The sequence below is a fragment of the Corvus brachyrhynchos genome, unplaced genomic scaffold (genome assembly GCF_000691975.1).
Source record: "Corvus brachyrhynchos isolate BGI_N302 unplaced genomic scaffold, ASM69197v1 scaffold302, whole genome shotgun sequence".
Classification (NCBI taxonomy): domain Eukaryota; kingdom Metazoa; phylum Chordata; class Aves; order Passeriformes; family Corvidae; genus Corvus; species Corvus brachyrhynchos.
In genome coordinates, this window is record NW_008237244.1 from 3,580,063 (window position 1) to 3,599,836 (window position 19,774).

Here is a 19,774-nt window from a genome sequence, read left to right on the forward strand (position 1 = left end):
ATCCTGGTTTCTTTGAAGTCAAGGGAAACCTGTCATTAACTTCATTTCAGTACTGTGACTCAGCTGATAAGTTTATTTCCAGATGATGTTTTCAGATCTTTTATGAGGGATCCTCTTAGAGGAGAGAGAGAAAGGGAGTGAAAAATTTTACAAGTAAAGGCTGTGTCTGCCTTTTTTTGTTGTTTGCTACTGATAGGACCATAAACAGTAATGAGAATAATGGCTATTAGTGTTTACATCATTATTATTTGTCAACAGAAGTACATAAAGATAACAACATTGGGACCTTCTTCAGCATAAAAAATTATGTATCTTCCTGTATTTCATATACATGGTTTCAGTGCATGCAGCTAACCTGAAAAACATTTCTTAAAAAAAGACAAATAAAAGTAGAAAAAGGTAAGAGTATGTGGAAGTTTGTCTGATGCTTTATCTCCTAATAAAACATTTCATTGCATTTGAACAAATATAGTCATACTTAAAGAAAATAAGAGAGAAATTATCTCCTGCAAGTTATTTTCAGTAACTATAAAAGTCAGTAGCTTGATTCAACTGCCTTTACTCAGTAAGGCACCAAACCAGAGGGAGTCAAAGAATAAAAGGAGACATTAATTCAAGTGTTCATTCGTAATTTAACTGCCTGTGAAATGTTCCCTTTACCAAATGGAAATGAGGTCGCTTGGCCCATAAGCCATCCTTTCATAGTCTTGCAGGGTTCACTTCAGAAGCCTTGATAAAAATATACAGAAAACACAATTTTCAAGTGTAGATGGAAATCCCCAACGTACTTCATCTGACAGCTATTGCATTACAAAACAGAATTACAATTTTAAAGCCTTGGGCACTGGCAGGCCTCTGATGTCAGCTATATAAAACCACACTGACAGACAGTCATTACCAAGGTTAATCTCTGAGAATTAGGACAAGGCAGTCAGTTTTAATATGTCAGAATCAGCTAGGAGCCCATCTGTATCTACTATGGTCCTTACTTTCTTAAATCCAGTTATATAAAAAGATTTTTAGTCGGAAGTTGTAGGTGGTTTTTCAATGAAGACACAATAAAGTAGCTATCACTCCTTATCATTAATTCAATGTAGACCCTCCAGGGATATTTGCATTAAAGAATTTGTGGAAATAAGCATCCCTTAAATGATACCCAGCAGTTCTGACACAACAAAGGGCAATTATTTTTCTCATGTGTGGGGCTATTGCTTCTATGGATATTTTTATTGACTTCAGTAGGAATGAGGAAAGGACTTAGAGCTTTAGCTGGGGATGGGGGAGATTCTGAGCAGAAAGACACCAGTGTGATTAGCAATAGACCTTGTTTCAGAGTATTATGAGAGAAGTTGAATGTAGCCATCTTGCGAGCAGATATGAAAATAAACAGACATTTTCATCAAAATCACATTGAGGGAAAACTTTACTACATATGAATTAAACAGTTAATTCAACAAACATCACCAAATAATTTGAAAAAGTTATTGAACAAGGAAACATTTGCAAAGGACGGGAGGTTTTGTAGGAGACATTAATGACCTATCTTACCCTTCCCTGAAATTGAAGATTTTCTACGATGCCTTTCAGTAAGAGAAGGAACGGCTCTATGACTATACAGCTGATATTTATACTTGCATTGGTTTGTGCAAGTCATGCCACATGCACATGGGGGTGCATAAATACATCCAACATGAATGAACGCACTCAGCTGTATAAACAGCAGTGTGGGTTCCTGTGCATGTATGCTCTGGGACATGGTGCTGGGAGGTGCAGAGGCTCCATATCTCCCTCTGTCCTGCAAAATTCCCCTGGGGCTTTCAGCACCATGCTCAGTGATACATCTCCCTGTCAAGGGTTGGCTCTGCTCCTGCCAAGCCAGGACACAGCAGAGCAGACGGATTGATTACTAATAGGTAGGTGGCAGATAAGGTTACTACTAGGACACGTGTTTGAACTGTGCCATGACACCCTTCACAATAAAAATGCATCTGTAAGAAACAAAGGTGAAGCAATAGTTAAAAGGACGGTAATTATTGAAATGATAGGACAGTTACATAAATGCTGGAGCAATGAGTGCTAGTAATTAGGGAGTTTATACTTACTGGCATCATCCATAAATTCAAAATCACCCCCTAATTCAGCACTAGTCAGATGGTACTGGTCAGGATCAGTCAGGGCACTCAGCAGAATCAGCAAGACCACTGAATTTATAATCTACAGAGAGGAAAAAGGGAAAAGGATCAGTGAAAGCAATCCATGAAAAACCTCTGGGCAGCACATACCCACCATGTTTCACACCATCTATGACAGAGACTGTTTACCAACTGCACAACTGCAGTATTTAACTAACACTGCAATTAATTTCTCTAAGTTGGTGTAAATAGGACTTAACTTCTTCCCTAAGCGGCGGCATGAAAATAAACATAATGTAGATTACCTCTTTTCATTCTGACTCTATTCCACACCAGGAAAGTTACTGCTGCTCTTTCAGACTATAAAACATGTTAGAACATCCACCAGTCATTTTGAGATTATTACATATGGGTGCTATAATCAAGAACTATCACCATGGCAGAACCAGAACTGGGGACAGGCCCTATAAAATTGCTAGATGATCACAGAGGAACTCAATTGCTGGAAAAGGCTGTTTTAAGAGGCCATGAGTGAGGAGCTGGTTCAGGTGAGCTGCTAAATGAGGAGGCCTGGGGGGATGGGAAGAGGTGGCAATGTGAGCCCAGTGTCTGATCCTCACATTCCTAAGTCATATGGCACAGAGGGACATTCACAGCCACCAAGGCCTTGGCTATGAAATGCAGTAAGTGATTACATGCCAAGAATATAGTATTGAATGATTCAGGAGAAGCGGATTGCCAAGTATCAGCAATGAGCGGATCAGAGAGGTAGCCAAGAGCTGTATTTTAAAACAAATCTGAACAAAATGCTCATATCACTTTGAAGTGAAGAGAGCTAATTGCAGAAAAGAAGATTGCTCAGCATGAAACAATGCAGCCAGGCCAAAAGCTTATTCTACAGAACTAGGAAGATAACTGGTGAACAAGAAAATGCAAAGAAGAAAGCTGAAAACAGTATGCTTGAAAAGATGGATTTTTATTGCTTTGGTTATCACTTCAAAGTCATTCTACTCAGATCACAGGTTACTAACAGAAACAAGAAGGTGTAGAAACACAGGTTATTTCAAGACATAACAGGCTAGAGAATTTCTCAGGTAAGATAAATGCTTTTTGATAGGGAAATTCCATTAAGTTTAGCTGATACCAGATCTTTTAGCAATCTTTGAAAACTGTTGAGAATAGATTGAGTTCACAAGACAAGGAAAGAGCAAGCACAGTTTATGCATTTTCAAAGCAGGAAGGTCATGTAATCAATTTCTGGCTAGACTGTAATATTTAAGAACAAAATAAGAACAGAAAATCAAGCAGTCTTCCCATTAGCACTTCAAATTTGTATGGCTACAAGTAACAATCACCATGGGCTTGTCAAGGACAAACTGTAAGTAATTTATCTCATTTTCCTTCTCTGACAGACTAAGAGGCCTTATGGACAGGGCAGAAGCAGTATATACCATCTCTGCACCTTAGCACGCCTTTTGACATTATGAGATTCTCATAAATGAGCGAGGAAAAGCTGGTTTGGTTGAAAGTGCAGGAAGGCGAATGCACTGCCAGCTGGATAGCTGGACTGAAAGAACAGCTGTCATGGATTTAAGGATTCACAGCCAGCACAGAAGATATATTGATTAGGGTTTTCCAGGACCATTGAGAGACTTGTTATTTCAAGTCACTTGTGACTTCTACCTTTCTCTAATTTGCAGACAATACCAAATTGTAAGCACTTTGGGAGATAAAAGTACTTTGACCAGCTAGAGCAGAATTTAGACAACAGAACACAATTCAGTACCAAAAAGCATAGAGAATTACATTTGTGAAGAACTTCAGAAGAACATGAAGCAAAATAACTGAGTAGGTGACAACTGCTCAGAAAAGAGTCTGATATTGAATTAACTGAACGTGACTCCATGGAATCCCATAAGCTCATCTTTGTGGCTACATGGTGGTGGGCAGTACTGCAGAAACCTGGGTATTAGATGCATGAACCATCCTCCCACTTGCCTTCCATGGGCCCCTGCAAAAAGGATTCAAAGTCCTTCTAAAATGTACAAGGAAAAACCCTGGGGAGGATCCTGAATCAGAACAGAGGGTAGTCAGACATCTGGAATGTAGGACAGATAGGGAAATAACGGGGGTTGCTTAGCAAGGAAGAGGTAGGGGGATGTGCTCTCAGTCTTTTATGAGCAGAAAGGCGGGGGAAAAGAACACAGCAACAGAACTTCCTCCAGATCCACGGGGTAAACAGATCTGAATTACAGCAAAAGAAACATTAGGTTAGACAGCATGCTGAATCATAAGAAGCAAATAGAGATTGTCTGGAGGGGGTTAGAGATCTTCATTACTGCATTTTTACATAGAGCAGCTAAACAGATTTGTGTTGGGAATGCTGTAGCATGGTCTTGTCTTGGCTTTCTCTTGTCTTTGAAGACATCAGATGACTGTCAAAATTCAAAGTTACATTCCATAAATCCTGCTGGGTTTTAAGATTATGCATAGCATATATCACAATCTGTTTCTTGTTTTATACTCCTTTGTAGGAAGCTAGAAAACATAAGCCAGTACTAAATATGTTACCTAAAAAGAGTACTCAAAATAACCAAGCAATCAGAAACCATAAACACATAGAGTGTTACTATTTTAAAGACTTTTTTTTTGTACAGATATAGCCAGGAAAATTCATAAAATACTGACCTATGCACTCTAATTTCTCCTTCTGGATATGTCCTGATTCAGATTATGTGATTGTCAGCATTGCCTTAAATTCTCATATAAGACATAAACTGTGTTTGCCTGATCTGAAGTCTGCTGCAGTCAGTAAGAATCTCCCTAATACTCTTTAGTGCATCACTTTTCTGTTCTATCAGTTTTTTCTCTTGAGATCCTCACAATCATCTGAGCACTTTCCAGCTGTGCTTTCAGCAGTGCAAGTGAAATACACCATGTGTTTGTTTGCTCCCTCTTTCTCTCAGAAATGTGTGCACAGTTGGGTGTACTGTGTTCATTCGGGTTTTCCTTTTGTTTTGAAAGTGATGTGACTGCTGAATTTTGAAAAATGCTTTAATGCATAAATTCAGTGTGTCTAAAAACTTAATTGATGTAATGTTTTCCAAGGACATGTGATCAAGGACAAGAGCATAAAAAATTATTCCCTGTTGGTATGCGCAATTGGTATGAGAATTGAAATCTCCATTCTAGGAAAAGCAAAGGAGATTTCTGTGCTCTCTTGATAGGGCCAAAATTTCCTTCAAGATGTTTTACATTACTTCAGCAACAAATAGTGTAACAACCAATTAGCAATGCTTAGAAAGCATTTTAATTATGCAAAGTTTCAGTGAGGAGCTGAGCCCTATACCTTCCCAATGAGACACATTGCCCTCCTTTTACAGATGGAGAAACTGAAACATGTCCACGGCCATCCAGCAGTGATGTTGCAGCAGGATGCTCTCCCTGGAATGGGGCAAAGTAACTTGAACAGTGTCCTATTTGCAAAGCTATCAGTGGTAGATGAAAAAGGGGAATTAGCGCTGCCTTTGGTATTGAATAATGCTGAAGCCAAGTCTGACTCAATCCTGAAGTTAAGCATTCTGATAGTGAGATGGAAATGTGGTAGACCTGGTAAAATACCTGGACAAAGGAACAAACACGTGACACTGCTGATAATTTATCTAAAGCTGCTGAGCTGACACAGCTGGCCTGGAGACATAGTGGCAGTCAGTCAATCACCCAGACCCAGATTTGAACAGCAGGGCTTTCTACCATACCCCTTCATGGAGTGCATGTGTAGAGATTTCTCCCTTGAGTGAGAATGCCCTTCAAGGTTACCTCTCAAGGCTGACTGAAAAACTGGCCCATTGTCTTTGATACGGGTAACACTAATCAGGTAATAATTAAGTATCATTGACTGAAAGAAACTGGCCCATTGTCTTTGATACGGGTGAGTAACACTAATCAGGTAATAATTAAGTATCATTAATAATTTTTTTTGCTAGCTTTAATACAATTGCTTCAATGTTGCTTCACAGTGCACTATAATAGTTATTATAGCTCCTATACTGCATAGTAAAAAATTCTGATTAAGATAGTTTTGTCTAATCATTACAATAATAAAAAATCATATCTATTTATTTAAATATATCTGGTTTGCTGTCCTTTATCCTGTGGGACAAAGTTGTGTAAAGGTTCAGTTATATAATCCTTTAGACATAAAGTGTTGACAAAGTCTGGGGTTAAGACTCAATCCAGCTACACCCAGACTCTTCTACGAGGAGTTTAAAAAACAAGGGGATCCTTTCTGCATCCTGTGACTCAACAGGAGGGCTTCTTTAATAAACTTTATCTGAGGCTCCCACTCTGCCTGTGACAAGTTTTCAATAAGAATAAAACGCAAGACTTTGCACTATCAAGTCAGAACGGTGGCCACTGGGTCCTACAGCTGATTGCAGCCACAGTGCTACACAGGGTTCAGAAGAGGAGCTCCATGGACACTAACAGGCCTTACTTGACCTGCACAGCCCCACCCTGGGCCTCTCCATACCCCTGCCCATGGCCCAGGACCCCATCCAGGTCAGCCTGGGGTCATCAGTCTCTGTCCCAGTGGTACAACACAATGCCAGTCCCCAGCCATGCTTCCTGGGTGGACCCTGTAAATGCATGTTGCAGCTTGTCTCCAGCTGTGTCCCTGGTCCCAGCCCTCTTTGCTTCTGGTTGGCCCCCCTGGTTTACCACCTGCCCTGTTGGGGCTGTTGGTGAACCCCATGATTAGCCCCAGTTCTGCTCCTGGCTCAGTCCCTGCAGGATGGTGTTCAGAGTGCCCTAACACCAGACTGGACAACAGAAAGTCCTAAACATTCTCAACTGTCCTCTTATTCTGATATGGAAATAAAATAATTATTTTATAAATATCCCGAAATCTTACTTCTCTGGCAGCCAGATGGAGTACATCCACTTTTTAATCAGTGAAGGGGAGGAAAATAACTGCTTTACAGAGACCGCAGAATGTATGAAGCCAAGGGGAAAGAGGAAACATTATGGAAGAGACATCCAGATATTGGAGCAGTAACTGGATTTCCTGCTGTGGGCTTACAAAACATAATTTCAGATTTGAGTAGAAGATACTTTAAACAGCAACAACTGTGTGAGGGAAGGTGCATGCAGGCATGAGCAAGAGAGGCAGCAGGTGATGAGACTGGAATGGGCACCACCAGCCACTGGTGCTGCTTCCACCTGCACTGTGACAAAGAACCAGCAGCTTATGCACAATATGGGGGCTGTTCAGATAGAGAGAATGTCCAGTGTTTAGGACGCAAGGACACAACCTCATGTCTTCCACAGGCAGCATCCAGCAATTAGAAACTATATAATGCAATAGAATTTCAGACTTCTACCATCAATGAGTCGCCTTTTTCCCATGTCATTTGCTCCAGAGGTCAGCAGTGAATTGTGGTGACTCAGTGGGATAAAATGCAGGGGAGAGGAGTCAGAAAACACTGCAGCAACAGGTGATCAGAAAAAAAGAATATCTCTATAATTTCAGACCTTTTGTAGAAGTGCAGCTGCATGGTATCTATCCCAGCTTATCTAAAATAAAATTAGTTCCAGTAGCTCCTAAGAGCATGCCATTAACAGCGATCTACTGATGATCCCTAACTCAAGCAGAGAGAGAAATGCTTTTGCCAGCAACTTACATAAATGTCTGTAAACACTGAAAGAATTGCCAGGAGTTACAATGGCTTAATTTTTCCATCTTTCTCCATCTTACGGTCAAGAGTCAAAATAAAATATCTTTGATAAAGGAGTTTAGAAGAGGGAATATTAAGCTCACTTTAAATCATTACACTGCATTAAAAATAAAGTGATGTTTCTGTTGAAGTCTACAGGGCCCCCTCTAGAAATATTCTACTACAGTTCTCCCAAGACTTTCTAATGCAGTGAGGAGAGATATCTCTATTAACAGGAAAAAGGAAGAATCCTCCCCAGCTTTATTTCTATAGAGGGTTCAATTTATAACTGACTCCACGCATGCAGCAGTCTGAGCGTTATGTGTGGTGAAAGACGTTCGTACAGTTTTAATTCTGTGACTGTTTTCAGCCTCACTGAACTCAAGAGATAGGCACTTAAGCACACTGCTTAAATCTCAGCACTGGGGGAGAACTAACTCTCTGCCTGTGCCCTTTTTTACAGCTCCAGAGAGCTGGCTCCTTGACACTGTGAAGCCCAGTAATAGGTAGGAACTGGCACATGAAGTTCTAGCAGATTTTTTATTTCCCACAAAAGTGGCATGGTTTAGTCTGTTGTCCTCTACAGAGATACTATTGAAGCAAATTGCCAAGGACAGTAATTTTACTAGTAAGAAACCCTAAAGTAAATCTTAGTAAAACCCTCTCCTCTGTTTGTCTCCAAAAAACTCAAGGCAATTTTATGAGTCTAGATACCTGTTCCCTACAGAAACAACAGAAACAAAACACCAGTCTTAAATGACTTTTGCTCCTTGAAATTAAACAGAAGAGTATTTTCTAGCATTTGGATATTTGAAGTCAGTATCACTATCAGAAAAAATAAGAATGTATGGAAAATGTCTACTTAAGTATGTCAATGTCTTTAATTCTCCCCATCTACCTTTGCCTTCTCACTAGGCATGTTCTTTGCATTTTTTCTTCATTTTTTCTTCAGGCATAGAAGATATTAAGAAAAGCAAGAACATTTTGTTCATCAAAAGGACAAAAGAACTCTACAAAGGAAAAAAAAAAATCAGGTTCAGGATTTAACTCAATAGCTCAGAGTAGATTTGCACTATCTGGGGTTGGGGTGCCTTTCCCAAACATCCCTGTTAGTGCAGATAATGAATTAAGGTTTATTGCCCCATATAGGAAGATTTTTCTATCTGTTCTCTGTCTCCCCCTGTTAGGCAAAGTGTTGTGTTTGTTGTGTTCATTGGGGGCTTCTTCTGGATTCTGACTAAAGAATAAACAAGGAGGAAGTTTTAAAAATGAAGGTTTTAAGCTGAGTGCTGTGAAGAGCAGGCAAACAGCACCTGAAAAAAACAAGAAACAAGATGTTCCCTCTGTGTACCCAAGCTTCTTGTCAAGTCTCATGGCAATGATTCAATCAGTTTCCCTCTGAGGGCACCACAGCCACTAGCTTGAACTCCAGGAATGAAGGAGCAGGAGAACCCTGGCTTTTTCTACTGTGTAAGCCTTCTGCCTCATGCTAATGAAAAGGTTTCAGCTTTACAGTGCTCAGGGACAAGCTGCAGATGTGTCAGTGATGCACAAGGTAGCAAACCCAGACACACTCAATTATCTTTTCATCCAATGAAACAAAACAGCCTGAAGGGAAATGGAAAGAGGGACACTTGAACTTGGGTTAAAAGGGAGTCCTTCACTCCTTTGACCAGTGAAACTCATTATCAGGCATTATTACTGAAGCCAAAACGTTGAAGGAATTCAGAAAAGGATGAGCTATTTATTAAGGAAATGCAAGTGTTTAGTCATATCACAAAAGATCTTAAAAACAAAATACAAGCCTTCCTGCTTCAGGTGATTGCCCAACCTTAAAATTATAGGAGAATAAAAGAAAATGTTGTCCCTGCACAAGTTGTTCTTTCTCCCTGTGTGGTTTCTCAAAGCATGGTTCTGGCTGCTGTCTGAAATACTGCACTGGAATAGAGAGAGCATTAGTCAGGTCAAAAAGTAGCAATTAGGTTTTCATATTCTTTAATTTTGAGAAGACAGGGAGAAGACAGTCTGCAATTCCTGTCATTATTTTTCCATATTACTTATGAGAAGTCAAGGAATCATCCAGTCAGGCTCAGAGTAGCATACTACGAAGTCCATATTATAGAGAGCATATAATATACATATATATATATATATAGAAAGCTGCATAAAATATTTCAATCAGACTTTATACACAATTTCAGCTTTGATTGCTATGACACTAAACACTGAACTTTAATGACTATGCTGATTAAATTGATATAGGAAGTCCAGAATAATTTACCAGCACTCTTCTATACAAATGACTCAACTACTGCCTACTGCCAGCCTTTTAACAGGCTTAAAACCCAAACCACAAGAGGTCTGTTATTAATGAAATATGGTAATGATTAAATTTATTTTAAAAAAATAGATGGACAGATTGTGCAATACGCACATGAGAAGTTTCTGCCTCCCTAGAGAAGAGTTTAATTTGTTATATACTTGTGAGAGACTGAAATTTTATATGGTTCATGGCTTAACCATAGTTATGAAGGACTTTTTGCCCATTATGGCCAAACTGTATAAAGAAGCTGCAACCACCAAAACCCACCCCTCCCTAAAGATGCCTCCCGAGGGGAACTTAACACTGTGAGTTAAGCTAAGGGAATGTGAGATAAGATAAAGGTAACACTATTGTTCAATCACCTCAGGCGTGGGGAGAAGGAAACAAGGCTTAGGGAAAAGAATGCATCCACAAGAAAGCCAGACCCAGCAGCTGTCCTGAAAATCAGCTCTGGCTGGGTTTGGGGTGGGGGAGGCCATAGCCCACAGAGTCATCTGCTGAGGGCAGGATTGCACAGACTACCCCCCCAACCAACTCAGGAGGAGGAGAGTTTTGGATGGCATAACCTCAGGTCAGAGACAGTGAACACCCATCCTCCCTTACACAAACCGGCCCAGCTGCGAAACCCCCAACCCCACAGGCCACACCCACAGGAGGTTCATGGGAGAAGCAGCTGAGGGGGTGCCATAATCCATCAAAGACCCCCAAGGCCCCTCCAGACTCATTCCTGAGGCCTTGCAGCAGAGCACTGCACGTGATTCAAAGTGACGCAAATGCTCCAAAGTCTGTTGCAAGAGACTCTGTCAAACTTGTTCCCCGCAGGGAAGGTACCTGGGCATTCCCACCTGGCCTGAGCGCATATTTTGTGGGACTCTCACCACCAAGAAGACCAGAAGAACAGGATCAATCGGACACCGTCAGGATCCATGAGTGATGATATTTTCTGCTTAATCTGTCTGTCGCTCTCTTCTCCCCCGTCCCCTTTTCTATTTCTTTCTATCTCTTTTTACCTCCCATTTGCTGTTACATAAAATCCATACTATTGACTTTGGCATATGGTCTCGTTTGCACCTTAACTTGGGCAGAGGCATCTCATTCATAATTTTAATAACTGGATTGTAACATTATTTAATCTTAGTCCTGTCCTGGTTTAAAGAAATAAGTTATTTGTGTACAAATTTATCAGTGGAGTCTTTGTTACTTTTCCATTGTATTTAAAGAAAATTTAACCTGTATCTAAGGAAAGTCTTGAAAATGATTGCTGAGGTCTTCTGCCCAGCAAGACCTCTAGGGAAATATTAATGGGGAAATATAATCACATATACCCATGTTCAAACTGTATCATTGCCAGATCAACTGACAATTCCTCCTAAAGGTCATCTTGGTTCAGGATGCAGTGGAGAACTAGCAAAGAAATGGTATGCAATAAAAACTTATTAGAAAAAGGGTTGTTCAGCTGGTCAGTTGGGATTTGTTTGGTCTCTGCATTTGTCCTTGACAAAAATCCATGTTTGAGCCTTGCAGGTGACTGTGAAAGGCTGAGGGCAGACCTGCTAAAATGTGACTGGGATATGCATTGTGGCAGCTCGCACAGATCTGGACTTGTGACAGAGGATGGGCCAGGCAACACGGCTGTAGCTGATTACCTTGGCTGGACTGCCAAGGTATCCACTGGCCCTGGCCAGCACATGGAGTGTCTTACCCACAGCAGCCTACAACAGCGCTGTCTGTGCTCAGAGTCCCCTCCAGCCTCTTTGGACATGTGCCACTGCACTGGTGAGAGGACTGTGCTCCAGTTTTGAGAGCAAGCCACATGTGACCACTTCAGTAAAAAAACAGCCAAAAAACCAACACCAAAACACACCAAACCATTGATCCATTACTCTTATGTAGCCCCCACAAGCAATATCCACAGAAGCCATACAAGTGAGTGCACCCTTGAAGCACTCTGCAACCCAAGGCCGGGATTTAGTTATGCAAGGAAGTGGAAGGATGGTACAATACAGATAATTACCGAAATAGTAAAGAACACAATCACATGTATCCTGTCTGTCTGGCCACAGCTGTTTTACTGTTAGGAAATGCATCTCTCCAAGGTGAAAATCTCCCACAAACCTGTGGTTCTGCCAAAAGTATTTGTCCTGTCTGTTTTAAGTAGCTTAATATATCTCTGGATAGAACAAGACCTTGCTCAGCACACACCAGCAACAAAATGAAAAATAGTCACAGCACTCTCAAAACCCCTTTCAAGGCTGAGTACCAGGATGACAGTAGTTTGAGCTGACTGCAGACACCTGAAAAAGAGCTGACCCACAGGAGGTCCAGGAACAGTGTGCTAGGCTCAAGTCCATATTAATTCTTCAGTGATGCCTCCCTGGCAGATTCATTTCACATCGACCAGGAACACTCTCTCACACCTTCAGACACAAGTGTGCATTTTTGCTTCTTATTCTGCTGTTTGGAGATTTGGGGCTTTAAACCTCCAGCCGTGCTGGAGAACAGCACAGAAATTACCCTGCACGTTTTCAAGCCTCAGCCACTTTAAACTTTCAGAGTTTTACAGTCAAAGCATAAGCCTCACAATAAAACAAGAGAAAAAGAAAGCAATCAAGGAAATTAATTCCTGGCTATTTTGCAACATCCGTTCCATATGTCCAAGAATATATAAGACTAATTGCATTTTCACTGACGTCAGTCTAATCAACGATCAGTTTAGGAAGCTTAATGTGTTCTCCTCTGGCTCACTAGGAGATACATATTAACCTTCAACAGAACTTCCAAACACATTTTACTTGATTAATATAATACCTCCTCTCCTTTCTATAAATATATTCATGATTTTTTGTATAAAAACCCAAATGTAATTATAGCATACTGAACTCTTAATGGGATTCTTTCCTTCAACAATAATTTATATAAACTTTGCTCCTCTTACAACCAACCATCTGTTTTCTCACTGGAGGGAATTTATTATCCAACTGAATGCCTTAGTAAGAAAAAAAAGGTATTTTACAAAGGTTTGCAATTTCTGAGTTGATAATTGTATTGATTAGATGAGACAACTGTGCCATTATTGAGACAACTGATGCAGATTATCAGCTGCATTGCAATGATTACACACTCTGTGAAATATCCTACTGTGGTATTTGGGGATATAAGAAAAACTGCCTGTTAGGGGATTAGAGCTTAAAGACATTTTCATAAATCCTTGTGTTGTGTTACAGACTAATAAACAGTTCAGTAAGTGCAAGGGCTGCCCAAAAGACACAAGAAATTTTATCCCTCCAGTGACTTACAAGGTTTTTGCAAGAAAAAACATTTTAAATAAATGTTTTAATGTCATACTGATGTATGACAGAGTCTGAGACAGACTAATAAAATGATGCTTCTACTTCTCTCTGCAGCACAGGAAACACACAAATCTGGCTATTTTCACCTAGAAGAGAAATCACAGGTAACTTGGGATACGAACCCATCCTTTGCTCAGATAAACTTTCTGGCCTGTTCAGGGATGGATTCTGTCACACAGAGGTGAGTGATTAGGGTCTTTGCAAGCTATCTTATTGATTGTGCAATTTAAATTCCTCCCATACGTTCCTTTATTTTGTAATTCAACTGAAGAGGGCCTGAAGTATGCATTGGAGAAAGGAGCTAAGATAAGATCTGGCACTGCAGAAACCAACCGACTCTTGTGCATAGCAGGGAAGAATTCCTTAAGGAGTCTCCTGATGCCATTCTTTAAGCTATTAACTGTTAATGTTATTTAACAATGTATCTCTACAGGAGTTACAATCAGAATGTGGTTATTGAGAAGGTCGTTCACATAAGATCATTTTTTTCATGATAATAATAATTATTGGTCTTTATTCTTTGCTATGACACACCTAGAATGCATACATGTGCTTTCAGTTTGTTAAGAAAATGCCATACAGGCCCCGAGCAGATATTTGTGTGCAGAATCAGTCATTTTTTCTCCCTAGTCTTGAAGATAATGAAATGGATGTGATCCAGTCCAAAAGCACATACCCTGAACCTCCTCTGACTCCAGTCTCAGTTGGATATTCAACATGTACATCAATCATCAGGGAAGCTTTTGAAAGTTAGATTCATATTTTTCTTTATTCATAATGAATTCCGAGTTTTCTCTCCACTCTCCTCTACAAGCAAGCATGTGCACAGGAAGAGTCTAATGAGTTACTGGGGAATGTTACTACTTTTTTTCCACAATCTTGTCTTTCATCTTATGAAGGGAAGTACAGACAACAGGAAAACTAATGATCATTTTATAGACATAGCACTTGGGACATAAATATTTAATCAATTCAGCCATTTCTATTAGAAGAATTGGGAATCTCAAGTAATTTCACATTATGACACCTTCACTTGCTAGTGGAGAAATTTCTCGTGCTGCTGACACTACATCTCCTACCAAGGGGTGGGAATTATTAGGATGTCACTGGCACTACCCAGCTCTTTTCCCTGAATATACAGCCCAGGTCTGGGCCACGGAGGGGCAACCACCTGGGGAATCCACAGCAGGCCCCATTCTGCCAGACTTCTTTCCCCAGTGCCACCAGTACTGGACTGTCACTGGAGGTGGTAAAGCTCCTGCTGCCCGCAGGATAATCTGACCCAACCCCCAGCCATATCACACTGGCACAACACAAGAAGCGACATCCCTGGATGATATGAAGGAACTGGGCCTTCAGTGAGCTGGCTACTATGACCCTTCATGCAGACATGACGTTGAAAATCCTTTATTTTTAGCCCACATCATTCCATATAAAAACAAAGCAAGCTAATTTTCTAAGTAAAACACAAGGCCTCATATTTGTATTCACTAAAATTCCCACAACCTGGCACTGAGATAACACATCAGGCTTTATAATCATGCAATTATGCCCTTTTCACAACTTCAGTCCTTTTTTCAGTTTTCAGAATCTCCTGATTCTCACAGGTTTGAAAATAATTAAGAACTTCTTAGAATTTATTTTCCCTAAAAGGGCCTCTACACCCTCTTCAAGGGACCCTCACTTACAACAGTTTGCTGATGTGAGTAGTCTCAGCCAGTGTAAAGGTTGCAGGAGTGCAGACGGAGCAGCTTGGAAGGATCCAGTGTAGGGATATTTTGTTTACATGAGCAGTCACTGCTGATCTCTACCCCCTGCCAAGTAAGCCAAGATTACTGAAATCTCCTAGCTGGTATTTAAGCACATTGCCACACATGCTGTTTTGCATGAGGCTTGAAAAAGACCAGGACATAAATATGGCCTAGTCACAAAATACATATCTTCATTCTCCTTTTGACATCAGATCCAGTGCACTCTACTGATCTTGTCAGGGTGTTCAACCTTAAATCAGTGAGACCACAGCATGCTGTGCTCTTCTTTTGCTTACAATGTAAGTCTACTACCAGTACATTTTTTCATCATTAGGATTCAATCCTTTTATTTAAAAATTACTGGGACAGAGACAGATATTAGACATGCTTTCGACAGTATATTCAGAAAAATCCAGAACTGGAATGTCACAACTAGCAATTCATGCTGAGCTTTCCACAAATAGCAGCTCAAACATTTAAGCTACCCTAGCTAAAAACTTCGGCTTGCTCTATTTATGTTCTTACCATACATCCTTCACAGAGAGCCACACAACTCGATAACTTGTGGTTATAAAAGGTTCTCAGCCTTCCATTAGTTTTTATTTTTAGCCCCTCAGTGTGAGGACCTCAGGGAGTGCAGAGGGAGGGCAGCAGCTCCCCAGGCGTGGCAATGGCTCCTGGGGTTCCCAGGGGACTGTGAGACCAGGGGAGGAGCGGCCTGAGCCCAGGGCACTGCTGCACTGAGGCAGGTAGCAGGAGGCACTGGGGACACAGAGCTCAAAAACAAAGGCTCTTTCTTTGTTTATTTGTTTGAACTGATACCTTAAAATTTCATCTTCTCCTCACCAAAGTCCATCAGAAATAATCAGAATTCCTGTTATCCTAGATGGTGTCAGTGGGTCCTCAGGGTGTGCAGAAATCCCACCGCCACTGCCAGGAGAGTGGAAAATCCTTCCATGACACTGTCAGCTTATCTGATGCTGTTCCTTCTTTGTGTTTCAGACAAGGAAAGTGGAGTCCATTTCCTCAGGAAGAAGACACACTGTGTTTATAAATGCTGTCACTGACAGGGGTGTTGTTATTCTGACTCACCAGCACTGACTGGGTCACCCAGAAACAGAAATGCCAGCTTTGCCCCGGACTCCAGCACCCACTGGAGATCAGAACTGAAGTTGGCTCATTTCAGCACTGCCACTGCCCTGAACAGCACAGTGACAAAACTAAGCTGTTGGAAGTGACTTTCTAATTTCACGTGTTTTGGGTTTTTTTTTGTTTTTTTTTTTTTTTAATACAACACTTGCAAGACTTTTGTGCCCCAAAATGTTTCTGCATTACTATTGTGACCTCTGATTTCATGTTATAATACAGAGAAGTGTAAAGTCCATCTCAGACAGATAAAACCCCAAAAATTAATAACCAGCCAAACCAAACTGGTCCTCAGCTTTGAAATAAGTATTAACCCCCAGGCAGCCATATTACTGCCATTTTAATCCTCAGCATAATGTTTCTATTTAACACTGCAGCACCCCCTTGTTAAGCTTTTCTCCCCAAGGCAACACACCAGTTCCTGAAGCGTGGGCTATTCTGCAACCTAATTAGATATTCTGTTTAGGAAATTTCCCCTGGCTACTCCAACCTATACAAGTTACTTTTTTCACTGAAGTACCTCAGTGCTCAGTGACAGTATGTACAGTGCATTATGTATGCTACACTGCAATATCACGCAGCAGTGTGTTGTATTATTCTAGATGTAGTACCAATGGCTCTACCAGGAAGAAACTACTGAAACACAAGAACTATAGAAACATTAGTATTCTGAGATCCATTATGTTCTAAAATAGAGCAAAGTTAAATATTTATTTACCAGCTATTGATACGTTATGAGACCATTGCAAGTGTCTGTGGCTGCTCTGCCTGTGTTGGAAAAGCACACTGTTCCTGCCCCTTACTTTTGTGGGAAAGCGTCCTCAACAGCAGCACTGATGACTCCATGTAAACCCAGCTTCCCACTCTCTCCACTATTTGTAGGACCCCAAACACCCAGTCAAAACATTAAAACTGAAGATCCCCCCAGCTTATTGCTGGGTGGGTGGAATGTTGAGACACAGCACTGATGCTGTGCCAGCACTGCTCAGCAGTAGCCAAAACACTGGTGTGTTATCAACACCTTTTCAGCTCCCAGTGCACATCATGGCACTGTGAGGGTTGCTATGGGAAGATGCATTCCATCTCAGACACTATTTTTCCACATTTACTCAGACATTAAATTTTGCCTCCTGAAATTATACTAACTCAAAACTGGTTCAACATGTGAAAATGTTGTGTTAAAAGTCTGCCGAAACTTTTAAGCTACTGTTTTTAGCTTCTTTAGCTGCATCTACTACTGAAGCATTGTATTCATGGTCACAGAACTAATAAAACTTACACTTCACAGGCAGTGAGAAATGAAAAAGCAACAAGGAAACTATTCATTCTCTAGGCTGATGGATTTCCTCAAGTACTTTCCTCTAAAGAATAATGGCAAAGAAAATACAGAATACATGTTGGTCTGGCAAAAAATCAGAGGGGGCTTTTGTTTGAACTTCGAGGTAATGCTCATAGGTCACATGTGGTTTGGAGTAATGCAATCACCCAAAATGCATGCAGAAAAAAAAAATGCCACTAGGACAACATCTTTTTTTATGTAAACCCTCAATAGGACATTGTAACCAAACCATAACTGTTCTTCCGAGCCAAAAAAAATCTATTTGTATATGACTTTGTCAACCACACCTTCCAACCAGGGCCATTCATTCAAGGAGCTACTCCTTCCTTACTTATTGTTTCCTAACATAATAAGTGATCAAAAAGGTTTAGCATTTATTATCTACATGCATCTAAATATCTATTCTTACTGATTAAATTTAAAATTCAAATACTTGCAATAGAGAAGAAAGCACAGAAAGAAATGTGTATCGTATCAGTTTGAAGTAATTTAGAAATCCACCATGAAAAAGTTATGAAAGCAAAAGAAGCAAGAGGTGTAAATCAGGAAATACCTGCTCATAGGAAAGGAAATTTCAAAACAGATTTTGCAGTAAAATACTATGTGAAATTGGCCCACTGGTATTTAAATGTTAATAACAGATTAGATAACAGTCTAAAAAGCTATCAGGCTTTTCTTTGTATCCAAGCCCAGGTGATGCACTTCCCTCTCCTTTGAATAACTTTAGGTCTGCTGAACCAGCTAAAATATCTGTATCCCTGTCTCTGTGGAGCCAATGTGAAAAGGCTTCATTCAGCTGAAGGCAGAAAGAAATAATAAGCACCCTAGAAGAAATGTTCAAAAGCTTTCAGGTCATATTACAACTTACCAAAACTTCACTGCAGCCAGGCAAAGAGAGGCATCTTTTTCAATACTGTCAGTATTGTAGATACTACAGGCAGTGGATGTTGCCATTAACCATATTTTATTAAACCAGGACCAAGAAATGGTTCAACTAATGCACAATTTTCTCAGTGGTGAAATATGTATTTTACAGGACATAGAACATTTTATATGATTTCTAGGATATAAATGTCAAGCTAGCTTTTTTATTACACTGGCTGAATTTATTTAATGAGTTGTCCTATAGTGGAGGCCAGCCCTGCATTTTTCACTTGCTTCTGCAGGGAATTTCAGTAGTTAGCAAATGAGCCCGGGTCTAATCTGCTTCCGTCTGCAATCATTTGAAAAATGATGCTTGGTAAACAGCTCTGAACAGCCTTGCCATCAAACGGAGACTTAAATATTGATTCCTCACACCAACAGGAGGCTGAGAAGGCTGCGCCCGCAGCGAGGGACATGCTTACCAGGTACCAGACGCCGAGGATGATGGTGCCGGTGCGGACATGGCAGCAGAGGCAGCAGCTGTTAGAGTAGAAGCGCGCCCAGGGCGAGCTCAGCATCTCCGCGGCTCCTCGGGGCTCCGGCTCCACTGATTCCTCACACCAACAGGAGGCTGAGAAGGCTGAGAAGTGCATCTACGTTACGTACAGCAAAAAAAGATTTCTTTTTATTCTGCAAACCCCGCGACTATGGCTGGCCCAGCTCTGGGAAAACTGCTTTTCCTACATTGCAAGCGATGGAGAAGCAATTGTCTGAGAGGAACGGAGGGCTTAATGTGGCTCCTCCTCACCGAGTCTTTCCCCAGGCCAAATAACTGGGTGCCAAGCAGCCTTTGGTTACTGATGGTAACCCTGGAGCCTCCAGGGTCAATTCCTCACTCACGTCCTGTAATCCTGGAAGAGGAAAGATGTCTTTCTAGTACCTGCGAACAGACGCATGGAAGGTTTCAGCTCCCTACCACGCCGCCCAAAACACTACTGCCGAACGATTACCTGCCACACAGGGGACAGCAGCGACAAGAACACCCGACTGCTTCATGAAGCAGCGACCAGAGATGATAAAACATGACTTTCTGCGCGGTATGGCCAGGGGCCGGGCAGCCTTACTGGAACTAATGCACCGGCGGGGCCCGTGTGC

General features: G+C 41.0%; 1 protein-coding gene across 1 annotated transcript in view; it reads right to left on the minus strand.

The window, feature by feature from the left end:
* The window catches only part of LAPTM4B (lysosomal protein transmembrane 4 beta), a 65,925-nt gene extending 46,695 nt beyond the window's left edge, over window positions 1-19,230 (minus strand). Inside the window, exons 1-2 of the mRNA XM_017730374.1 lie at window positions 19,102-19,230; window positions 2,103-2,214 (exon numbers count right to left, since the gene is read on the minus strand). Coding sequence (XP_017585863.1) covers window positions 2,103-2,214; window positions 19,102-19,197 — 208 coding nt within the window. The 5' untranslated portion in view covers window positions 19,198-19,230. The remainder of the gene's footprint in view (window positions 1-2,102; window positions 2,215-19,101) is intronic.
* Window positions 19,231-19,774: the final 544 nt, after the last annotated feature.